General features: G+C 44.9%; 1 protein-coding gene across 2 annotated transcripts; it reads left to right on the top strand.

Annotated features, from left to right (window-relative positions):
* The first annotated feature begins 488 nt into the window (after nt 1-488).
* On the top strand, nt 489-20849 carry LOC145447366 (uncharacterized). Of its 2 annotated transcripts, none has more exons than XM_080325784.1 (13): nt 489-1404; nt 1744-1832; nt 1928-2069; nt 14517-14831; nt 14894-15059; nt 15324-15495; nt 15791-15937; nt 16052-16181; nt 16240-16334; nt 16391-16522; nt 16583-16740; nt 17617-17873; nt 19025-20849. In XM_080325784.1, the coding sequence occupies exons 1-13, from the start codon at nt 1324-1326 to the stop codon at nt 19118-19120; spliced, it is 1980 nt and encodes a 659-aa protein (XP_080181910.1). In that variant the 5' UTR covers nt 489-1323; the 3' UTR covers nt 19121-20849. The 2 variants fall into 2 exon arrangements, with proteins under 2 accessions (XP_080181910.1, XP_080181911.1); XM_080325785.1 differs by having other exon boundaries at nt 490-1404; nt 15833-15937.
* The last annotated feature ends 1117 nt before the right edge of the window (nt 20850-21966 follow it).

Here is a 21966-nt window from a genome sequence, read left to right on the forward strand (position 1 = left end):
TTACCATTTTTCCGGATGTTACTCCACAAATGTAAGACGGAAAATTTTGGAAAAGTGTCCTCCTTTCAGATTTCCAAAATATGGTTTGGTAACCCTAATTTATGGTGCTTTTTAATTGTGCCTGTACAATCGCCTGGAGGACGTATGGTAACGGTATACAGTGTACACTGTACAGTAACAATATCAGTCAGTGCTCAACTGTTCGTATTCATTACTCTCATTGGTGACTCGAGAATGAGATATAAATTAGTTGAAATAATCAGAAACCATTTTACTACGAAGTCTACCACCACGTGCTTCCCAACACGCCATACTTTCTGTCGCTAGAAGACGCGATCACGTAACATTCTGAAAATTTTCATTTTCCGGCAGATGACGCTAGAGGAGTTCTCATCTGCGGTGTTTACGTTGGAGTGCAATGACCCGTGCTTCAGTGAGAGAAGCCTGCGTTAGCGAAAGTGCTGGGCTGAGATATTAGCGGTCGGTCGGAGGGTGAGAAAGGGGTGCGCCGTATTAGCAGTATCGTTGCTAAGCTTTTCGTATGATTGCCAGATGCTATGTGGGTTTGCGATCAATGGGAACCAGATATCGATTGACGTATGCGAGTGCAATGCGGTAACCTATCGACAAGTAATAGCGGGTTTGGTATGCGTTTGACCCCATTGCCTTGAAAGCGTTTGTCACTTGCTTCGTTTGCACCCAATCGTTATCGTGCGAATGTACGGCAAGAGAGTGAGAGTGGATAATGTCGATGATGTGTTGCCGATTCATGCTCCTTTTTATTATTGAGTACTTGTTACAGGATATTCAGGGATATTGACATCAAAGGAAGTTGTTCTGGTTGCGCTAAACTATATGGCTCCATTGCGTATCGTTTTTGTTATGTAATTGGGAGTATGGTTGCCAGAAAATTGCCGACTTCTCAGTTCTCACATGTTACCTGGATTCGGACATTAGCAATAAGACAGGTATTAGATAAACGGCCTAGTGTCTATGTGAAAAGTGACAACCTTGTTAGGGTTTACAATGATCGTGTTGCACTAAACCCAATTATTAGGTTAAATCTTATTACGAATTTCCAGATATAGAAATGTGTGCTAAGATATAATCATCTACATCACTTGAAGGTGCAATTGATAAATCATAAAATAGCAATATGCTGTTGTCCCATAGCTTACTATGAATGTCTTGAATTATACTGAATTTGTTCTTAATTTGATAACATGATTTGACTACAGTGTATGTTACAATTTGTGTGAGTTGTCGGGTTTATGCACCGATACTGGAACAACTTGAACGGTGGCAGAAGCATTTTGAACTGTCATGGCTACACGGATGTATGTCTGTGAATCCGCTGAGCACCCTTCCAACCTTCTAATAGGATTAAATGAACAAAGACTCAAGGTATGTAATTCTCCGAATTATTTTCACCCAATCTACCTTGTGGACTATGTACTTTGCTTTTGTATTTCCCATATTTCCTAATATTTATATTATGTTTTTGATAAGGAGATTCCATCAGGTCTCTTTGTGCGCGTCAGTGATGTCATGTTTGCGCTACGACTCAAGTTTGCCCCATGGTTGTAAATTTCGGAAATCAACTTGAAAACAGCTACTGCCTGGGGCAAGAAAGAAATCTGGCAAATAACTAATATTAGCGTTTCGAATGTCGTCACTTTGAAGCACCCTCTCTACGTATATACGCTATTTGCTGTTTTATGAACAAAAATTATATCTCTTCAGGGTCAACTTTGTGATGTCACAGTACGAGTTCAGGGTCACTTATTCAAGGCGCACACAAACGTTTTAGCCTCAGCCATGGGTTATTTCAGGTGAGATGCTACTGAATTTCCACACATTTTGTCCATATTTATTAAAACCGCAAATCGACTGGTTGTTTTCATTATTTACAATACCGCATTCGCAGGGATGTTTTCTTGAACCCGACCAAGCAAGTCAAAAAAGATATAATCGAAATACCGATGATTGTAAATACCGTTGGATTTGCGAAAGTCCTTGACTTCATCTACACCTCGCAATTGTGTTTAAGCCAAAGTTCGGTGATGCAGGTATGAAGGTTTCAAAACCACTGTGTTTTTTTTTACGATATCACAAAAATTGAAATTCTGCTACCATTTGAATAGTTTCTTCTGTCATATTGCTGTTGTTGAATTTTTATTTATGATTTCAAGTTATACTTTTCTCTAATCAACAACCTCTACGCATTACTACGTTTCTGCCGTACTGCTACCTGCACTTGGTGCATGGGAATTATGGAAATTATGGTTAGATAATTGGCTGTTCAAATGTCATACGGGATTTCAGCAACTGTAAAATTACAAGGGAAATATTAGCCTCAAAGTCTCAGTGTATCTGTAAGCGTACACAATGCCCTTGGGCTTATTAAGTGCTTAGTGGGTTTACATGAATCCAGTTCAGGGAAATACCGTCACGAAATATTTCAGATAGAATTGGTTTTAATATTTATCATTAGAGACTCGGGTATAATGTGCTGTGCACAGCGGGAGCTCTAATGTTTCTGCATGTCATGCTCTTTCTTTCCTTGTTTTGGGAAATCAGCACTGGAGTTTTTGAAATCGCGTTTCCTTCGCGTATATGCACAGTTGCACACTCGCTTCATTGACGTGCGTTGGTGACCCACGGTGCGAATAAAAAATTTATAGATATCGCAAACTTATGTTGACAAGCTATCCGTGCTCACCCTTTTAAAAGACGCTTTAATGTACGCGCGCGTCAACATGGGCAGGGTTCATAACCGTCACACCCCGACCAGCACCTAGAATTGACGATGCGAGCAACTGGTATTGATTGGTTACGCTTACACTCGCCCAAGCTGCATACGCTTTATCGCAAACCTCGTTAACTGGCGTTTATAAAGCGGCCTGGATTTTGTATCCCGAGATAAGTCAACACAATGAGAAAATACTTGCGCGTCGCGGCATAATCGGAGCGAATTAAATCCCGTTTTATGTGGCGCGTTTCGGGCTTATTTCATATTCGTGTGGGTTGCGCACTTTTCATGACTGTGGGGTTTGAGACGCTGTTATAACTTACAATCCCTCGACGCGATGTGTCACCCAAACGATATAGCCCAATACACAGCACGGCATGAATTATAAGGCGTTTCCGCGCGATCTCTTGGGAGAAATTCGGCAGGAAACGTTTTGCGTTTCGAAAATCGGACGGCCTATCTCTGTGGTTCTCCAACGGCCGGTCGCGGTTCGCGGAAACTTGATGACAGGAAATTGGGTGTGCTAGAAATTTGGCAGCGCCGCGCCGTGTATGCAAATGGTCTTAATGCTCCTGCGTTATTATTAGCCAAGTGGAAATTTATGCGCCGCCAAATACGTGGTCGTTACAGTGGTCGCGGTACGGTGCCTGCAACTTGCGGATGTGTGAAATAGGGTCCGTAATATACGCGAAACGCGAGCCTAATCGATTCCTTATAGGTTACGAGGCGTTCCTGGTAAATATGTGCGCACAGGTCAATCACGAATCGACAGCAAGGCGGAAGCACGAAAGTGAAATGGCCTTGCACATTTCGTTCGGTTATAATTACCCACGCAAATGGTGTCGTGTTTTCGCGCTGCTTCGAAGCACTGAAAGTGTCGCGGACGCTACCGAAAATAGATTTTTCAGTTCACGCGCCGAGAATCGGTTCCCTGTAGCTGGTAATGTCTGTATTTAACACCGTGTCTCGGCAGGGAATATGATATAATACGCGATTTATTGCGCGGACCGGTTCTGGGTGGCGGTGTAGGGCGGATTATGATGATGCGAATTGTCCGGATGGTCTGGATCTGTAAATCAATTGCGGTGTCCCACAGTTTTGGTATTTCTTTATTATTTTCAATTTAGTTCGGGGCGATACCAAGCGGCCGACTCGACTCGTCCGTTTTGTTGCACAGAAACCGTAGACGTAGTAATCGTTGATGCCGAAGTAATTTTCTCGAGTATGAGTAGAAGTAGTATTTTCAACCATTCTAGGCCTGAGAAGTACAATTTAATCGAAAATCATAACGAGTTGAGCTTGTATTGCAAACAAGAAAAACCTACTCGAGTGATTCGAATAATTATAATACTTCGATCGTTACTGCCCACCTCTGGTGCTATATCGCTAGTGAGCGTGCTGGTAGCAAAATATTCAGCGGCGCGTTTCAAAACTATGGATCCGACGACAACGGGGTCAATTATTAACAATCCTACTGCAGCCTCGTACTCCGGAGCCGTGTGGGTCACGGTTTATGGAATGGATATCCGTATGCGATTGAGTGTGATGAAACTGCCTGGCGTTTGGAGGTGTTATTCGCGTTCGGCGCGTTGGGGAAATGTGTCATACGCACGCGGCCTTGATGGGGATCATACTGCGTCATTGACATGTTGAATTAAGTGCATGATTGGAATGGTAGGGAGGTGTGATACTAGGTGGGGAAATTATACGGATTGATCCGCATCCGAAGATTTCATAAAGTATAAAGTCGGATTCCGAACCCATAGCTAGTTTCCGGAATCCGGATGTTTTGCAGAGTACCTGACACGCGTCCTTTCCTATGCCTTTCCATCCGCACATTAAAACAAGGAGAAACACGTCAAATCCTACACAATGTTACTAACATCAGCCCTGCCCCTCCATCATATTTGTCTCTCTCCGCACTGATATGAATCACTTGTCAAATTTGACCCAGATGGAAACGTATTATGAGTCATTTGGTCTCCGATGAACTCAACGGCCTTAATGAGACGCGCACAGTGGGGATGATATTGCTTGCCTTTCTTACGGCCGTTTATGAAGCGAGACCCATACAGTGGCTGTGAAAGCGGTGGAGCCAGTGCGGGCGATACCACGCTCTCGATAACGGCTCGGGCCAGATTGCGTTTTGAACGTGAGTGATGGGGGAAGTCACGCATCGCACGGAGTGTTGCCAATACCAAGGTTTTTGCTTTCGAGTTCGAACTGTGAAGTAATAATTGTCATGCGAAAGTCGTGCGATTGATCAGCTACACTGGCTTGCCTTGTGTGGTAGCGCGAAGGCGTGAAGATCTTGATCCGCGACCCCTGTGCGGCTGTTAAATTGTGGAGATTTCGGGATGGTTTGGCGTTGTTGCTAAACTGAAAGCGTTTAGAATCGAATAGGGATTGTTCTGTAGCCGTTCATCTGCGATTTATTTGCCCCAGGCTTCGTATAGCGGAAATCGTGGCGTTTTCCCGCGCTCATGGGCTGAATTTTACAGATTCGCTAAATACGTGATCTTCTGTTCTTAATTTTCGGCGTTCACTCCGGTATTCGATCTTTCCCAGCCCTCGTAACAACCCGCGCAATACCGGTTTCCATGCGCCTTCGTGGCGGCAGGGTGCTGTGTCTTTCGTGTAATGTTTTACCGACATCCCAGTTCGATGTTTCCTATCATGATTACCAGTCATGATTACCCGTAACCGATTTCGGGCCTGGCATATTTCGTGACTGAGATTTTCGAACGCCCGTTTGTCGTTTGCGAACGATCAATAGCCTGGGACAGCGTCCAACATGTTCCTAAGCACCCGATGTGGTGATTATGAGTGTTCGTGACAGGATCGTTATGGTGTATAGATGTTCGTCAGACGCTAAATATGTATCCTGTATCGGTATATTTGGCGCGATTACAGTCGAACTAAATCAAGTCAGTAGATATTACTGCGGTGCGGAAAATTTTTCGCAATGACTTCGGCTATAAAACATTTGTGCATCCGTTTAGCTGGTGCCTCTTGAACTTGAACTGATGCTGTGCCCATAACACTTCGTCTGCACGATGATAGCGGAGAGCGTGCGGTCACACCGTGTATCGGTGCACTGGCTTTGCATTTCATTTGCGACCGAACTTCCGCTCTTGAAATATGAAAACATTAGTTTATGGCGTGATCCCGACATTAAATTTTGTGTAGTGCTTCGTCGAGGCGCGTTGTAGTGACGACATAACGACACGTTCGTATTGATCAGAGGGTGTAATTCCTTATACGGGCCCGTTGCCGGCGGATACGTCACCTTTATAGAATCGAGGCGGGAATGAAAACACGCCTCTGTGGTGTGACATGCTGTCTGAGTTATGGGGCCCGACTAAAACGTACTGATTACACACGACTAAACGGGACACACGGGACTAAACGGATTAGCACTAATTTATGCCGAGATCTGATTTCAAAAAGTTTTTCGCAGTTTGTGGCTGAAACACGGTTATATTATGTGATAAAAATGTGTAAAAGAAGGCATATTATTACGTACGTCAAAATCAACCCGAAATCAAGTTCAACGAAGAGCTCTTGCTTCGAAAAACGGTCCAATTTCATCGTGCGTGCGATTACTGCAGCCATTTTGATCCGCTTTTGCGTTATATTCAGTTATAATTATACTGTTAAATCATGATCCTGTGCCGAAAAAGATATTCCAGTTCACCCGCAGTTCCAAATTCGCCGGGCAATGATTCGTATCCGAGTCGAACATTGCGAGTCAATTTTTCGAGTGTACAATGTACACATTGTACAATGTACATACGTCTCTGGCGACCAATAAGTACCTTTTAAGGCGATGATTCCTTCACAGCACAGCATCCAAAATCTGTGGCAAAGGGTCATGCATGTTCATAAAAACTACGTTTCTTTGAAGTATAATAGCGATAAACCCGCAACTCGTGTCATCTATGGTAGACGCATACGAAATCGTTTCTGCTCAAATTCAGCTGGCGATATCTTATTTGCGGTCGACTGAAAGATGCCTATTTCAGCCTCTTCCTATGTATATGCAACTGATTATTCATATTGAGATAAACCCGAATATTTCGATTCGAGGTAATCGCCAGCAACTAGTAGGTAATTCAAAGAAACTTTGTATATCTACCTACAGGCTTACTATGCGTGTAACGTCAAAACGAAGATTAATACCACATTCGGGATCGAATCACCCAGGTACTCGATATCGAATCACCCAGGTACTCGATATTTTGGTCAGCCCTATCAGGACACGCAATAGCTCATAACAACACCCAAAATATAAGCAGACTGGTGCCCGGAACAACGGAATTTTATTGCCTTCGAATCGTGTTAAGCGGGTGAAAGGTTGTTCCCGCTCTCTCCGCTACAGCCGCAGTCGGTGACACGATTGATTCTATTTGAATTTACTGCGCGGCCATAACGCTGACTCGCTCGTGACATGTTCTAGTTGCGCGCGGGTATTCGCCCCGGTCGTCACTTGCGGGCTGTTTGTTATTTTCATCCTAATATGCGACGGTCTGTTGCCGCGTAAGTTGGGTGTTGGCTTACCTTACCGCGGTGGTGCGAATTGGACTGAATTCGGCTTGAATAAGCTAGCGCGGTCGCCGTAATCACCCATAGGGTGTGCGAAGCTCACCGGCGTTGCACACTTGAACGGGCATCGATTGTATAAAATCATAATCGAGTGGGACACTCCATTAGAGCGGTGTCTGTTCTTATTGTAGGATCTTTGAAAGGGTCTGCCCGAGTCGTTTTTATAGTTAAGTGCCAACACGGCTGGGTGCGCTCGGCAAATGGTTTGTCGAGTGTTCCACATGGCAGGGCAAGTGTTTTTAGGCTTTCTCGGGGCCCGATCGGAAATCGGGAATAGCTTCGCGTAATAATGTTGGTTGCCCGGATGGTCTCTCTTGAGAATATATACGCGGGAGGAATTGCGCCTGTTTTTTTTTTCGCACTCTCGCAGGGGCGCTTTGAGCGTGGGTGTGCGCGCGCGCGTCTTAACGAGCGCGCATCACTCTCGAGTGCGCAACGGGGGGCGCTCGATGGCTCCATCAATTATTAACGTGGGTATTACGTTCGGGAGCTGAGTGCACTCCTGCTGCGCGCTTCCCCTCAGGGAGTTACAAGGAGGTTCGCGTGAAACGAAAACCCTTCTCCCACGCAGTGTCTGATACGAATCGAAATGAGGTCAGAGTCCTTTGCTAATACGGCCGCCCTCCCTTCAATTCACAGATTTTCAACGGATAGCGTTGGACAGTCCTCAGCTATTCAAAATCGTACTTTAGGTTACGTTTACACCGATATGTTTCATCCATCAGCAGGTATATTTCTCATTCCGCACCGTGCATTTGAATAGTCGGCTTTAATATATGCTACCGTATGGTAGTTCGGTTTAATAATAATTTCATCATCACAAAACATCACAAGATTGCGATAAAATGAGAAAAAAGTATGGAACCGAAACGTATTTCAATCAATCACTCACACAAAAAGACAAGTATATATACCGAGTATATAATGGGTTTCTTGAAACCCTGCTGGGTGTTTCAAATGGATTACGTGGCCGGCACTTTTCTATGTGAATTACGGCCGGTGACTGCATGTGCGCTGTGCAGCATACACCGCTTGCATGCTCGGATATCGTAATTCGGCCCCCCTGATCAGAAATACCACCAAAGTCACCTGACTGGGTCAAGCAAACAGAGGCGTGGCGTCAGTGTGCGCGCGCGCGCGTTGTTTGCCGAAAGGGTGCGAACCGGCCCTTCTGCAAACCCTGCGCAAAGTTCGTACAATTAAGGCCGAGAGCGGATTAACGGCCGGATTACAAACTAGGATTTGCCTACGGGCTGTACGCGAAGTGGCGTTTAGCGAAGAGCCGCACCTCGCCAGTTACGAGATATTTTTTCCGGCAATATTTGTGAATACGCGCGCTCATGCACGCTTAAAAATTTAACCCACAAGACTGTATTGTCCGGAGTATAATGACGTGGGGGAAAGCGTATTATTTTCTACATACTCCCGCTACAAAGAGCCTACGCTATCGGAATAGGTAGAGGACGGACTCTGTGTACGCTTCTTTGTAATAAAACGACCCCATGGTACGAACAATAATGCGGTCGCAGTCGCACAATAGGCACCCAGCATGGGAGGCATATCTCGCGCGCCTTTGTTCGTTCGGGCCCCGCGGTAACGCCGGCCTTTATCTCGCGAGACTCGCAGTCTTTGTTCTGCCGTTTGGCCGATTTCGCAGTGCAAACCCCCACGGCACTCGAGCCGTTGAGTGTACCGCGCGACTACGGCGGTAATTTTTGATAGCCTCAGGTTGGGCTGTGTACTGTGCGGGAAATGAAACTGCGCTATCGGTCCCGATAATAATGCGTAAGCGCGCTCGGGTTGTTATTGTGAAACCGGATTTTGATTGCGGCGTTTGCTGAATAGGCCGCCAACCCATGCGTTTTACGGTTTCCATGCACATATTTCTTTGTTTGCCTCGAACTGACTACGTCGGCGTGAGTTCACGGTAAACGGAGTGGGTTGGTAGACAACCGACGGGTTACGCCCGGCCAAGGTAAAGCGTAAATATACGCATGGTGCTCAGAAGCAGTGTGTCGTTTCCGGACCCCGATGCGATCGAGTTGCTGGTCATGACCCCGTTTATCTAATGTTTTACAGACTGGTCCTTCACGAAATCCTCGAACACAAATGTATCGAAACGGGTTGTATATTACCTAATTTCATTTGCGTCTAACGCAGTGGTTCTTAATCGTTCTTAGTTTGGGGCCGGTAAAATTGCAAAACGAATTTTGTGGACCTGTGAACCGTTGAAAATCAAAATTAACCCAGAATTAGTTGAGATAAATGCACGCTGTAACTCCAAAGCAAATATTGGAAACTTATTAATTTATTGGGAGGTTTCTCTTCAGCCTTTTTGTAATTACACGTGCCGTGCGTGGCTCTATATTGGAGTTTTTGCAAGACCTGTTAACACCGCTAAGTTGTTTTGATTGTGTACGGCTTTGTTGTTTGCTAGCCTCTATTATAATGGTAAATATCGCCGAATTGTACAGTCAAATTGTCGAAATGTAACGATTTTTGTTTAAAAAGTCTTCTTCATATACCTTTCACATATAACTAATAGTCTTAAACGACTCGTAAGCTACTTGTTGGTACTACACTTATGCATACTAAAATATAACCGTACAAATAATACGCTCCAAATTTCCAAATTAATTTGAAATTTCGTGTTTCATTCACTAATTATTGTGCAAGCGTCTAAATTCTTGCATTTTACAATGCAGATGTATAAGTAATACACTGATATGATTTGCAGAGAAGTTGATGCGGACCGTCGGTTGACAATTACTGGTCTAACCCCCGCGCGTCTGCTTATCATTCCGCTCACGTCACAACTCGTATGTATCGGCTTCGCGCGGTACTCACCCTTGTTTCGAGATAACACTTTTCCGTGACAGAATTGTCGCGACCCTTCGAATTTCTTAGAACGATAACTATATATATATATCGGAAGCAGTCCTTGCGTCAATGTAAAAGTAATAAATGAAACTGAATTTCTCCACGTTTCGATCGTGACCCATATAGCCGCCGCATTAAAGTAACGTCTCATTTGGCTCATTTTAATTCATTTACCGCACCCATGCCCATATGCGCTGATAATTAAAAAGTCGAGATACAATTGAATAATAATATATTCATATTGAAATACATCCGAATATTTTCGGCCGACACCCACAGAGGTAATCGTCAGGAACTAGTAGAAATTTGAAAGGAACATTGTATATCAACAATTGTTTGATTGTCGATTGTTCAATTCTTGATTGTTGATATACAATGTTCTTCTCAACTCTTTGCTAGTTGCCGACTGTTACCCTGACGAGTGTCAACCGAAATATTCGGGTGTATTTCAATTTGAGTGCATTATGTTCTTTACATCCAAGAGTATCTGCGAGATACAATGTTTAGCGATGGTGCTTCCCACACAGTAGACCTCTCGGGTTGGAAAAGCAACCCTCAACCAATATTTCACCCAGACATTATCGCATAATGGTCGCGAATTCATCGAATTTTCGCCGACGAGTTCTGTGTATTTTCTCGTGTCGGAGGAACTCCCATAGTAATTTCTCGCGGCCGAAACGGGGTTCACTTGGGTTCACGAGTTTGCCGAACGCCGGGTTCACAAATCCCGCATTGGAAACGCGAGTATGGAGGAAGGTTAAGCGTTTTGCGAAATCCAGTAACACAATAGCGTCCTCGGGGGCATCGGGAAGTCTCAAGCCGTTGGCGGTATTATACATTCGCGCTGCTGTATACGGGAAGCGGGGGACGGCTCGCATTACAAAAAGCGATCTATAACGGTGACATATGGACGCGATTTCAATAAGGAAGCTCGCGCCAGTATAGCCGCGGCCTGCGAACGATGTGGGTCAGGCAAAAACCGCCTACTCGCCGTCGAACGCGTTAAGGAAATATTGTTACCATTCCTATTCCTTCAAACCCAACGATGTCGTTGTTGCCCTTACGTCGTCAAAATTGTCGCTGTAGATTCCACCCAGGTCGCAAGTTGTGTTTTCTGCGATTGTGCGACGTGTGCGTAGAAGTATAAAATGTAGAAGTTCGTCAAACGCTATCAAAAGCAGTTTAGGTCAGACAGCCCTACAGTGGTGTTTGTCAATAGCTCGCAAAAATGCGCATACCAGCGACCTGACTTGAAATGGATAATAATGGGCCTGGTGTTACATTTTCTTCTCCAATATCATACCAGAAATTGCCTGGGACATGCAAAGTTACACTACGATGCCAAAGTAACATCCATCTCTGTAAGTAGCGCGCGTGTCGAACCACGCTGTTGATCAGTCGGAGTAGTTCATTAAAGGGGAAATGTTTGGTTTTTGACCCGTTTTCTTGGCAGGGAATTCATACCAGCAATATCTCGTACCACGCTCAAGAGGAAAACGAATGTTGAGCGAACGTTACGTCGCCAAGGAGCGCTAATTCCGCCTTGGCTTTATCCAGTCGTTTTCGTTGCGATTCATCGATCAGCTATTTCCCGCCTCTAGCATGAAAGTGTTTATTCCACCGGCATCCCTCGCATTTTTCCCGCGAAACACCCAGAAGGACGTGTTTACGCAAATTTCCGAAAACCACCACCCATTGTCGTCACTTGTCCTAAGGCTATACGTTCAATTCGCCTAGCGCGAATCGTGTTCCCCTCGTAGCTCAGACCCATGCGACGCGCGTTTCTCCACTGCCGTTTCGACGTTTTCAATCGGGAACACTCTCTAATCCCCAGTAATTAAAACGCGTACGTTCCCTTTCACCTTCGATGAAAAAAATCACAGCCAATGTCGCCGTCCTGTTTTGATTTGACTTCGCGCTCGGTAGTACGTGACCGAGAAAGATTTGCAACCAAAATAGAGCGATTGATCCGCATTGCGCCATGCTTCATGTACAGAATATGTCCCTGCTTGCTTGTAACGCGAATGTCGTTTAATGACGCGATAAATACCCCTCGGCTGTCGGCTTACTTATGGAACGAATCCTGCTTACGCCTACTGCAAATATTATCAGTGTGTATTGAATCAGAAACGTGGAATTTAAGATATGGGTGACATAACCAGTTCTGTTCATCGCAAGGTTTAATGTCCCCTGGTGAGGAAAACGGCGACATTTTACTCAGTACTGCGCAGCAATCCTGTCGATAATAGAACACGGCACTGTACTAGTGTGGTTAGTTACGTATTCGAACCACGTTCGGAATGGGTTTTGGCATTCCAGCTGCGGATCGGCTAAGTAGCCTACGTGATGACGGTGGCCTCTAGCCTTGACGATACATGTCAGTTTGGTGCCGCGGGCCATCGACGCTACTTGCGCACTATTTGATCACCCATACTTGTGACCTGAGCCATCGAATGAAAAACAACTCCTAATTAGGAGGCCTAGGAATTAGTACTCGCCTCGGGTGACCTTATTCGAGAACAGTATCGCTACTCAGCATGCGGTAGCGTAATCGCGTAGGTCGGCGGGTTTATATTGATTCGTTGTCCTAGCGTACATTTCTTGGGTAACTTGCTGTGAAAGAAACCTCTCGATATTCGGTATCTTTTGCTTTTGGTCAAGCAGCACCGAACACTGAGAATACAGGGTGTGTCTTGGTCACGGCTGGGGTGCTACATCCTCATACGTGTTACGGTGCTTATACAAGATATCATTATAGTCGGGTTTCGGCCCGTTATGGTTAACCTCGCGCTGCGCGATACACACAGCGATAACTGGAGGAAGGCCAGCTTCCTCTGTCACGAGAACACTTTGTACCCTGGTATTGATGACACACCGAATGCACTCTGCGTTTAGTTTCGTACGGTAGTTTCCCAGACCTGAATCGGTTCGTGACCATGCGTATGGGATGCTGCCAGCGTTCGACGCAGGGATTGTTGGCAACTGTTTATCGCGCTCATGCCGAAAGCAGACTATCGCTTCCGCGAATTGGGTTGGTGGAAATGCGTAACCAGATGAGAAAATAGGGTGCCGGCGAATGGAGCGACCCAGTTCGGTTTTCGAGAATCAATGCACTCGGCCCGACCATTGAGCGTGAAAAGCTATCTCGTTACTAACGTCCTGGAAACTCTTCCAGCTTAGGCCTATACTTCAGGTTAAGTATTCGTATTTTGTCATAACGCTTCCGGACTTCTTATACCACGGGGTTGTTTACTTCGAAAATGTTACTTCGCTCGTCAATTTCGGTGCGCGTAGGATATGGCAAGTGACACTGTGACTATCAATTACTAATCAATACAACATCGTCTTAAAAGTTAGTTATGCTGCGCATCATGTGATGTGTTTGTGCATTCGCGTTTGTCCCAACCCGGGCATCATTCTTGAAAGTGTTACGTCACAGCGTCGCGCTATTGTTGAGACGTGTGGGCTGTTGCTCGTTTTCGTAGATGAGGTCTCAGTTGGCTGCTCTACGATGGTTGCCGTTTCCTCGCCATTTTGCGGAATTGGACTCGCCGGGGTGATTGATTACGAAATATTTGGTTAATTACGGCTCGTTGTGACAGCGGGAGTTTGATACATACCCATTACGAGACCAATTGAAAGACGAAATTGATAAATATTAGCGGAGTTCAGGGAAAATGTCGCGAAGCGACGCCATTAACTCATCGCACCGTTCATGACTGACATCAATATCCGCGCTATAACTGCCAATTTGACCCATGCAACATGATCGCCGCGGTTTCGAGTCTAGCAAGATGCATTTTCCTATAAGTAGTCGCATGATGAGTAAGGATTGGATACTGAAATGATGTAATATGTCGCAAGGGATACGTTATAATGTTACTACCTCGTCTTACTTGGTCTTCTCGGAAGTTTAACCGTTAGGAATGTTTTTCAATAAAAGGGGAGTGATGCTGGATTACTGCTGTAGGTGAACATTTTTCTGCATTAAAATAAACGCAGTAGGTCAACATGCAATACTGCTGTTCACTGAAATTCAGTAAACCTTGGCCTTGGTAGAAATTAGTCTGAATCACCAGTCTGTCCACCAAACTTGAAAAACTTAATTCTTTGAACTTTTTATGCCCCACAATCACAATTTTATTGACCAACTATGATACTTTGAATGTGAAAAATGAATGTCTGGTGGCAGCCTTTAATTCATGCTCTTGTCAGCAAATTGAGTGATCACCTTCATGCATCATATCCAAATTCTGATCAATTATTCTCTCATTTTTAGGTTCTATGTTCAGCATGCTACCTGCAAATACCCTACGTAGTGGACAAGTGCCAAGAATTTATCGTGACGCACGGTCACGTATCGCCACCGGCGCTGGGGCTTCCCGGCGGCGCTGATCAACGTTACCTAATGTATCATAACAAAGGATCTGAAAATTCCGCATGCGAATTAATCAACACGCCCCCCTCTCCCGGAAATCACTCGGCAGCTAATAGCGCACCCGGGGAGGAACATCATGCATCGTCACCCGTAGCAAATGATGAACCACATGACCTAAGCCCAGGCGGTAGCATGCCCGGGAAAACGGAGAACATGGTATGTCTTTGACGTATTGAATTTAATTTCATGAAAATTTTAGCCAGGGTATTGCATTACAGGAAAACCCTCCGTACGGACCTGTGGACCCCACGGCCAGTTCCGACAATCCAGCGAGCCGGGCTTTGATCGAATTTTCCAATCAGACCCGGATGAATTTTCAAAACGATCCAGCCTTTCATACAAACAGAGCTTTAAAGATGCTGCTGCAAAACAGTGAGGGCCAAGGTACCCTGTTTGGTATCAGTCATATTATTCACGTTATAAAGTGTCGAGTAGCCAATATGTCACATGATAGCTGCTTGTCGCTAAATTACCTTAGTCGGCAATATTATGCAATTCCGATTTCGGGGATTGCACGGGCTTCGCCAATACAAGTTCCAAGAAACAGGGCATTGTGCAATTCGCATTTCGATTGCCGATATATACGTTTACCGATGCGGTGTGAAATTGCATCCGTGCGACGTGGTCTCAATCGGAAATATCCTGCAGGCAACGACAGCGAAACCATCGATCACGATTCCCTGGCGGAGTACTTCGCTCGAAGTAACGCAGCCACCGCTACTGAGAATTACCCGACGTTCGGAATGGCCACCGCCGAAGGAACGGCGCAGCCTACCAATGCGATTGAGCAGCACCTGTACTCGATGACGAAAAGTATTAGGTTTGTTGTTTCTTGATTTGGTGTACGCGATCGCGCTTGATACATGAAATCGCGGTGTTGTGTGACTTATCGAAGGAAAGGGCGTGCCTGTGATGAAATTTAACCTATATTCATGGGGGCGTGTGTGCTGTGATCTCATAGATATGTGCTAGCAGTAATCGAGGGAAATCCTTATTGATAATGCCTGCTTTGAAACGGTTTTCCCCTAAAGATATTTACAACTTGGCTTAAATTCATGTTCGCGTCACGGATCCAGTCCGTTTTTGTCGATACGACTCTCGATTGTGATTTATAGTTTACAAAAGAACGGTGTCAAAGGAGTTGCAATATCTTCCAGCAAAGGAAATACCGCCAAAGACCTGGCCATGACCGGGTCACCCACCAGTTCCGTGTCACAGTACCTGCTCTCCATGAAAAAAGAAAAGCCAAAGAAAGAGTACAGGTACCTTTCCTGCGTATGATTTTTGCAATAAACCGCGCAGCTGTGTGTATGTGATATTTTTCTTGTTGTGTTTCTGCCTGCCGCTTTTGATGACTCTGATGTGTTGTCACGCAGATGCGAGTATTGCAGCAAGCTTTTCGGAAGACAACAGCATTTGAAGCGTCATATTTTAACACATACCGGCGAACGGCCGTACCCTTGCCATCTATGTGAGAAAAGGTTTCGACGGTCCGAACACCTAAAGGTAAGCACTTTTGCGTCTTCGAAATGGGAAAGGGCTCACTTACAGACATTCATTACAGCATCATCTGGCGAAACATCAGCAAGAGACTAATCGCGCTGCAGGCGAAACCGCGGGCGCCCCAATGCCTCCGAGTTACAACGCGTCCAGAAAACGGTATGCATTCTGCGCCTGGCTTGTTGAATGGGTTTTGACTCGGTTGTCGTGTTCAGGAAATCGATGCCAGCAGACGCGTACAGTATGTCAAAACTGATGCTGGTCTCATCGTGCAATCAATCGAAACCGGAAGAGCAAAGTCCCAGCGCCGATAACAACAAAGTTGCTGAACGGGACCTTATGGGAAGGTGCTTTTCGCGGGTTCAAAGATCATGGACTGTTCCGTGAACGTTGTTTTATCGTTTCAGCAATCCAATCCTCATCGCGAAGCTCAACAATGGCGGAAGCGCCTTGGACTCGATAAGCGAGAGACTGGCGTTTGCCGCGGCGCAGAGGAGCGAACAAGAGCAAGACACGTATCCGGCAAACGTGGAGTCTCCCATGGCACTCAATTTGTCTGGCAAAGGTGTTTATTTGCCAAGTACGACGTCGTAATCGACGGTCTTAGTCCGACGTGTTGTTTTCGGGTTGTGTTTGCACACTGACTTTGTTTGTGTAAGGGTACGATATTCCATACGAATTTGGTCGATGGGCTGCGCCGCCACGTAGTTATTTGCGCTTTATCACCCAATGTCCACACAGGCGGTGTACCGTTACTACGTAATCTTCTGCCGTTGTTGGTGTCGTGTCACTGTGAATAATGGTTTTGATTCACCTTTTTCCGTGAACATGATACCTAGTAGCAATCAATCGCCTCACACATGCAGTTGCTCTTGATTTTACTCCATTTACAGTACAGTCTGTTGAAAGTGTCCAGACCATAACTGGTAGCAGTCTAGTACGGGGGTTGGCAACCCTTTTTGCTCCGAGGACCGGTGTCAAAATTAGATTTTTGGATTGTCGGTCTTCAAAACACAATAATGTCCAACAGCGAAGATTTATTACAGGTCACTAAGCGGTGCCCGATAAGGCAGTAACACCCATGTTTCGATAGAATACATAAGCTAAACTTATTTTAAAAATTTGTTCAGCGATCTTGGCTAGTGTAATCCCGAACTTGCAAAAGTATATGAACTGTTGCGGACCGGTAACTAACGCCTTGTGGACCGCATGTTGTTGAACATTGTTCTAGTGGACACAAAAGGGGACTGTATAGTGTATACTTTCGCGCACGGTCGAAATTTCGGCTTGGTATTTTTATTGAATACCTGCCAATATCCAAGTAACAGTTACGGCAATGTCTTCCAGCATCCGTGCGTTCATCAAATTATTAAAAACTTACGCCTGTATCCTTGACAGGACATATCGTTGAAGAACGGTTCTAACAAAGATTCCTATTCAGGTTACACCACGACCAGTACAACAGTGATTGACCAGCCCATCTCTCCCACTAAGGATGAATTCAACGACGAAAAAGAAAAGGACGACTCACACGACGACTCCTTATCCAACGAGAAAGAGGCTAACGGAACCGTCGGTATGATGGTATCCGAAAAGGACGAGGCAGCACCTCATACCGATCAATCCGAGCACGGGGATTGCAATGGGAATTACGTCGACAGCGAACCAAAATCCGGCCCAGAAACAGAGGCCGAAAAGGTAATTTGGAGGTTTTATCAGTGTAATACTGGATTAGTGCAAGGGGTCATTGATGAAAAAGGTGGATGCCCAACACAAATTGTAATGCAGATGTAATGTAGGCCGCTATAATGTTCGTATGTCACTCTGATCTGGCCAGTTTCATATTCTCAAATCCAATTTCTTATGCATATTTCAGTCCAACTCCTGAATTCATTTTGTATCATGCCCTAATACAATATTCCGTACCCCTGCCCAGATGTGTTCAAAGTAGTAAATAAAGCTACTCAAGTTGAAGTAGAAATAATGAAACTAAAATCTACCCAAAGATGAGTAGAGGTAGTCCTTTTAAAAGCATCCTGAAACTAGTTCAAGTAGAAAAAACTACTCAAGTAAGCAAGTAGTTGTGAGAAGCAGTCGTAAATACGCTCTCATGGGCGTCGAAAGCGGGAAACTGAGCCCTTTGGACGGTACGGAGAGCTGGGTTCGGGCTGCTCAGTACAGAGTTTTCACACATGAGAATTTTGCACACATCGTGGGATGCAAATGATAGTTTTGCTTTGGAGAAGCTGCTCTTAACTTTTGTTTACCCCAGAGCTCCATTTCAGATCATGTCATGAAATCGTGCCCTCGCCGTATTATAAGGCTCGTAGTTGAGGCGAAAAGCAATATGGAGTTGCATCAGAAGCGGCATTACCGATTTGCGCAATAATTATTACGGGAAACAACAATATGATGCCTCGTGAATTTTAAGCTTCTATGTGCATGTGCTCTGGATAAAAAAAACGACAATATTCTAAAAGGGGCAATATATTACGTGTATTCTGTCCATACAGTTTCAACGGTGGTTGGCGCGCAACGGTCCAACGCTAAAAAGTCAAGTACCACTTTTTCCCTATTTGAACACTCGCTGTGCGGCTAGAATGCTAGATTACGATTAGATAGTTCCAAATATTTTTTCTGAGCCATATTGACTGTGAAGAAACATATGGTTTTGAAACAACCCAGGTTTATATCGAATGTGGTTTCACATTAAAAGTTTCAACATTTTTTGAAATTTAGAGTTTATATCTTCATGTGTTATGTTGAATGACATTATGGTGTCTTTGTGTCTATTCTGCATATTTACAAGTAAAATACACTGCATTCTTACATTTTTTCTCCATTTTCAGAGCAATGCCAACAATATGTCGATGGACAACTTTGCCAGCAGCGAAGTGGTGACGTCCGATCTGAAGCGTCTCTTTGCAGCCATGGATGGCTGCTGAGCCGCCACGGAAATAGTGTCACCCAAGCTGGGCGGGACATGTGCATTGGCCAAAAGTAGTGTTCCCAGAGCGTAACTCGAAATTTTTATCTTGTATAGTTTATCCTTTTGAGCAAATGCCGCTAGCCGCGTTCTTGGAGTTTTTTCCCCCTTTCCCTAAAAGTGTCTTCTAGGCTTTTCGTCGCGTCGAAAAAACAATTGCCATGGATTTTACACATATCATGCAAATTTTGTATATAATGACTGTTGTTGTGATTATCATATCATGTCGTGATTTGGGTCTCGCGTCGCTGACCCAAAGACAGCATTTGCCTACCTTTTCTACGTCGGATACTAGCAGGTGCGTAGCTGAACGGGGCCGCAACATAATTGCACCCAACTGAATTTGGATTTTTGACATTGCGACGTCGTGAAGGTTATGACGTCGCATTTATGCAAGTGTGACAAAAATGTGTCTGATCCTTGGCTACGCACCAGAAAACAAGTGCATTTTTATTCGTATAAGGCCGCGTTCAGATATCAGCTGCCAACCTAGCAAATCATGTGCATTGACCATCAATTTCAGGTCGACGCCCATGCATGTGTTACCAGAGTTATTACCTGTAAACCATCAAGACTACATAGGTTTGATTGCGGCTGGCTGCAGGCCTAGGTGTAACTGAGAAAGAAGTACATGGTCAGATGTGACGCCACATTGTTTAGAAATTGAGCAGTAAGCCCCTCCCTTGTTACGCCTTCGTCTGCAGCCGCCAGTTAACAACCAATGAGCTCTTAACCACCCCTTTCAGTAGCTGGATTCAGCTAGTTCGCACCGGTCCTATATAACTGTCTTGGGAAGTTTAATGAGATCAATTAACTTTGTAACCATTGAAAAATTTGACTTTTGTGATAGTACCTACTGACAAAAATTGAATGGCACCACTGAATATCTGCCGTCCCTCTAACTAACGAGATAGAAGTCTTATTCTCCCCATTTGTGAAACACCGGCCTTCCCCCATGAACAATCGCAGCATTCAGTTCGATTGTAGCGGGCGTTAGTTGATTAACGACCGCGCCATTTCACGCCATTGCGAAATAGCTTCTAGCTAGGAACTCGATTTTTAAAATGAGGTGCAATGGTTGCGATATTATTTATCCCAGGATTACCGCGAAACGCTATCCAGTTTCGTTGGCGCCATCCGAGTTTTATTTATATGCTCTCCGGAGTGCGTTCATATCTCCATATTTCGTGTCGTCCTTGTAAAAATGTGCTGGTCTACTTCGGCTCGATGTATCATGAGTAACCGCGTGTAAATGCGGGCACAAGAAACCGATTTTAGGTTATGTATGCAGTTTGTTTAGGTGGTGATGCATTTAGGGTATGTTGTGACATTCGTTATTGACAAATCACGGATTCTCGAATTAGCCCGTGTGTGTCTGCATGATATGCTACATCTTGCCAAAATTAGCGCCACAAATTCTGTTCCGAGCGTGTCGCCGCTGAAACAGCAAACGCCTGTCATATTTACACTACTTTTTGCGGTTTTTTGATTATCCTTTTTCCTTATTTCAAATCTCGTACTTGTCGAGTTATACGTACTATACGGTATTTTTTCATGTGCAAAAAATCATTGGTACTGTGTTTGTTATTTCGTCCGAATCTGTGTATCGGGTTTTACACGGGGTCGCAGTGATGGAGTTGGTTTTCATGTATCTTTTGTATGGAACAATCGCCAAGCTTACTGAACAATTTTGTGGCCTCGTCTCGGGCAAGGGGATAATAGTCGTGCGCAGGCTGCGGCCTACGCGCAACCATGATCAACTAGGCTTCCGGCTAGGCTTGTGATTTACGAGTTAACCCATTGATAGCGTTATCCTGCCGTGTGTAACCCATTGATAGCGTTATCCTGCCGCGCGTACAGTTTCTGGGCTTGCACTACGTTGCTATTGAGTCGGATTGCTAGTGTATTATTGTGATCTGCGTTGGCGTGGGTCGAGCTTAATATCCTGTTTCCGAAATCGGTCCATCGCATGTTTGCGGGTTTTAGCTTCTCGCTACTTGCTATCCATCCATTGAGCTCTGGGTGAATGTCTGCTTCATTCATTTCTACCGGTATTGTGAGATGACTGCGCGATTGTTCGGAAATTGTGTTGTGCAATGTGCAGTGGTCGGAAGACGCGCTTACGACGATTTTCGGTTATGCTCTGACATGTTAGGCTTCTAATCATACCTCAAATCGCGAGATTGTGTGTTATGGCCCTTGATAGCCAGAGGCGCGAGATTGCTGTGAACCCTGCGATAACATGTGATCTTATAAACCTGGCTGACCTACGCTCGCAATAATTGCTTAATGGCTTAGATTCCCGTTCATTAATCATCTCGCTCTCGGCATCCGGATTATGGCTGGCGTTGTAGTTAGGATTGAAATTGGGTGCAATTTGACTGCGCTGCAGGGAATATCTGTTAATTGCTGGGAAATATGTAGTATGTCGGACTGTTCGATGTTCAACTCGTTGAGAAAACTTTATGATGCCACCGCGGGGGTGGCCAACAGTGCACTGCCTTTCAAATACGCCGAACCATTGCACTAAAGTCGCGCTCACTAATAGTTCCCTGGGTTATGTTGTTTCATATTTATGGTCTGTCGTCATTTTAGAGCAGTTCACATTCGTTGTTGGCTTTTAAAGGCACCGCTTATGCGGATTGAATGACGTTGAGGAGCCTATACAAACCTCAAACGATGAAGAGATTCTGGATTCGACCTACGTTCAAATTTAAAACGAAATCTCTTCATACAATATCCATTACATTCAGGCTAAGAGGGATATGTAGGTTGTAGCAGCGCTATACGATCATGGGCCAGTGC

This window comes from Botryllus schlosseri, chromosome 9, assembly GCF_051294905.1.
Source record: "Botryllus schlosseri isolate E-star chromosome 9, Bs_hap1, whole genome shotgun sequence".
In the NCBI taxonomy this organism is placed as follows: domain Eukaryota; kingdom Metazoa; phylum Chordata; class Ascidiacea; order Stolidobranchia; family Styelidae; genus Botryllus; species Botryllus schlosseri.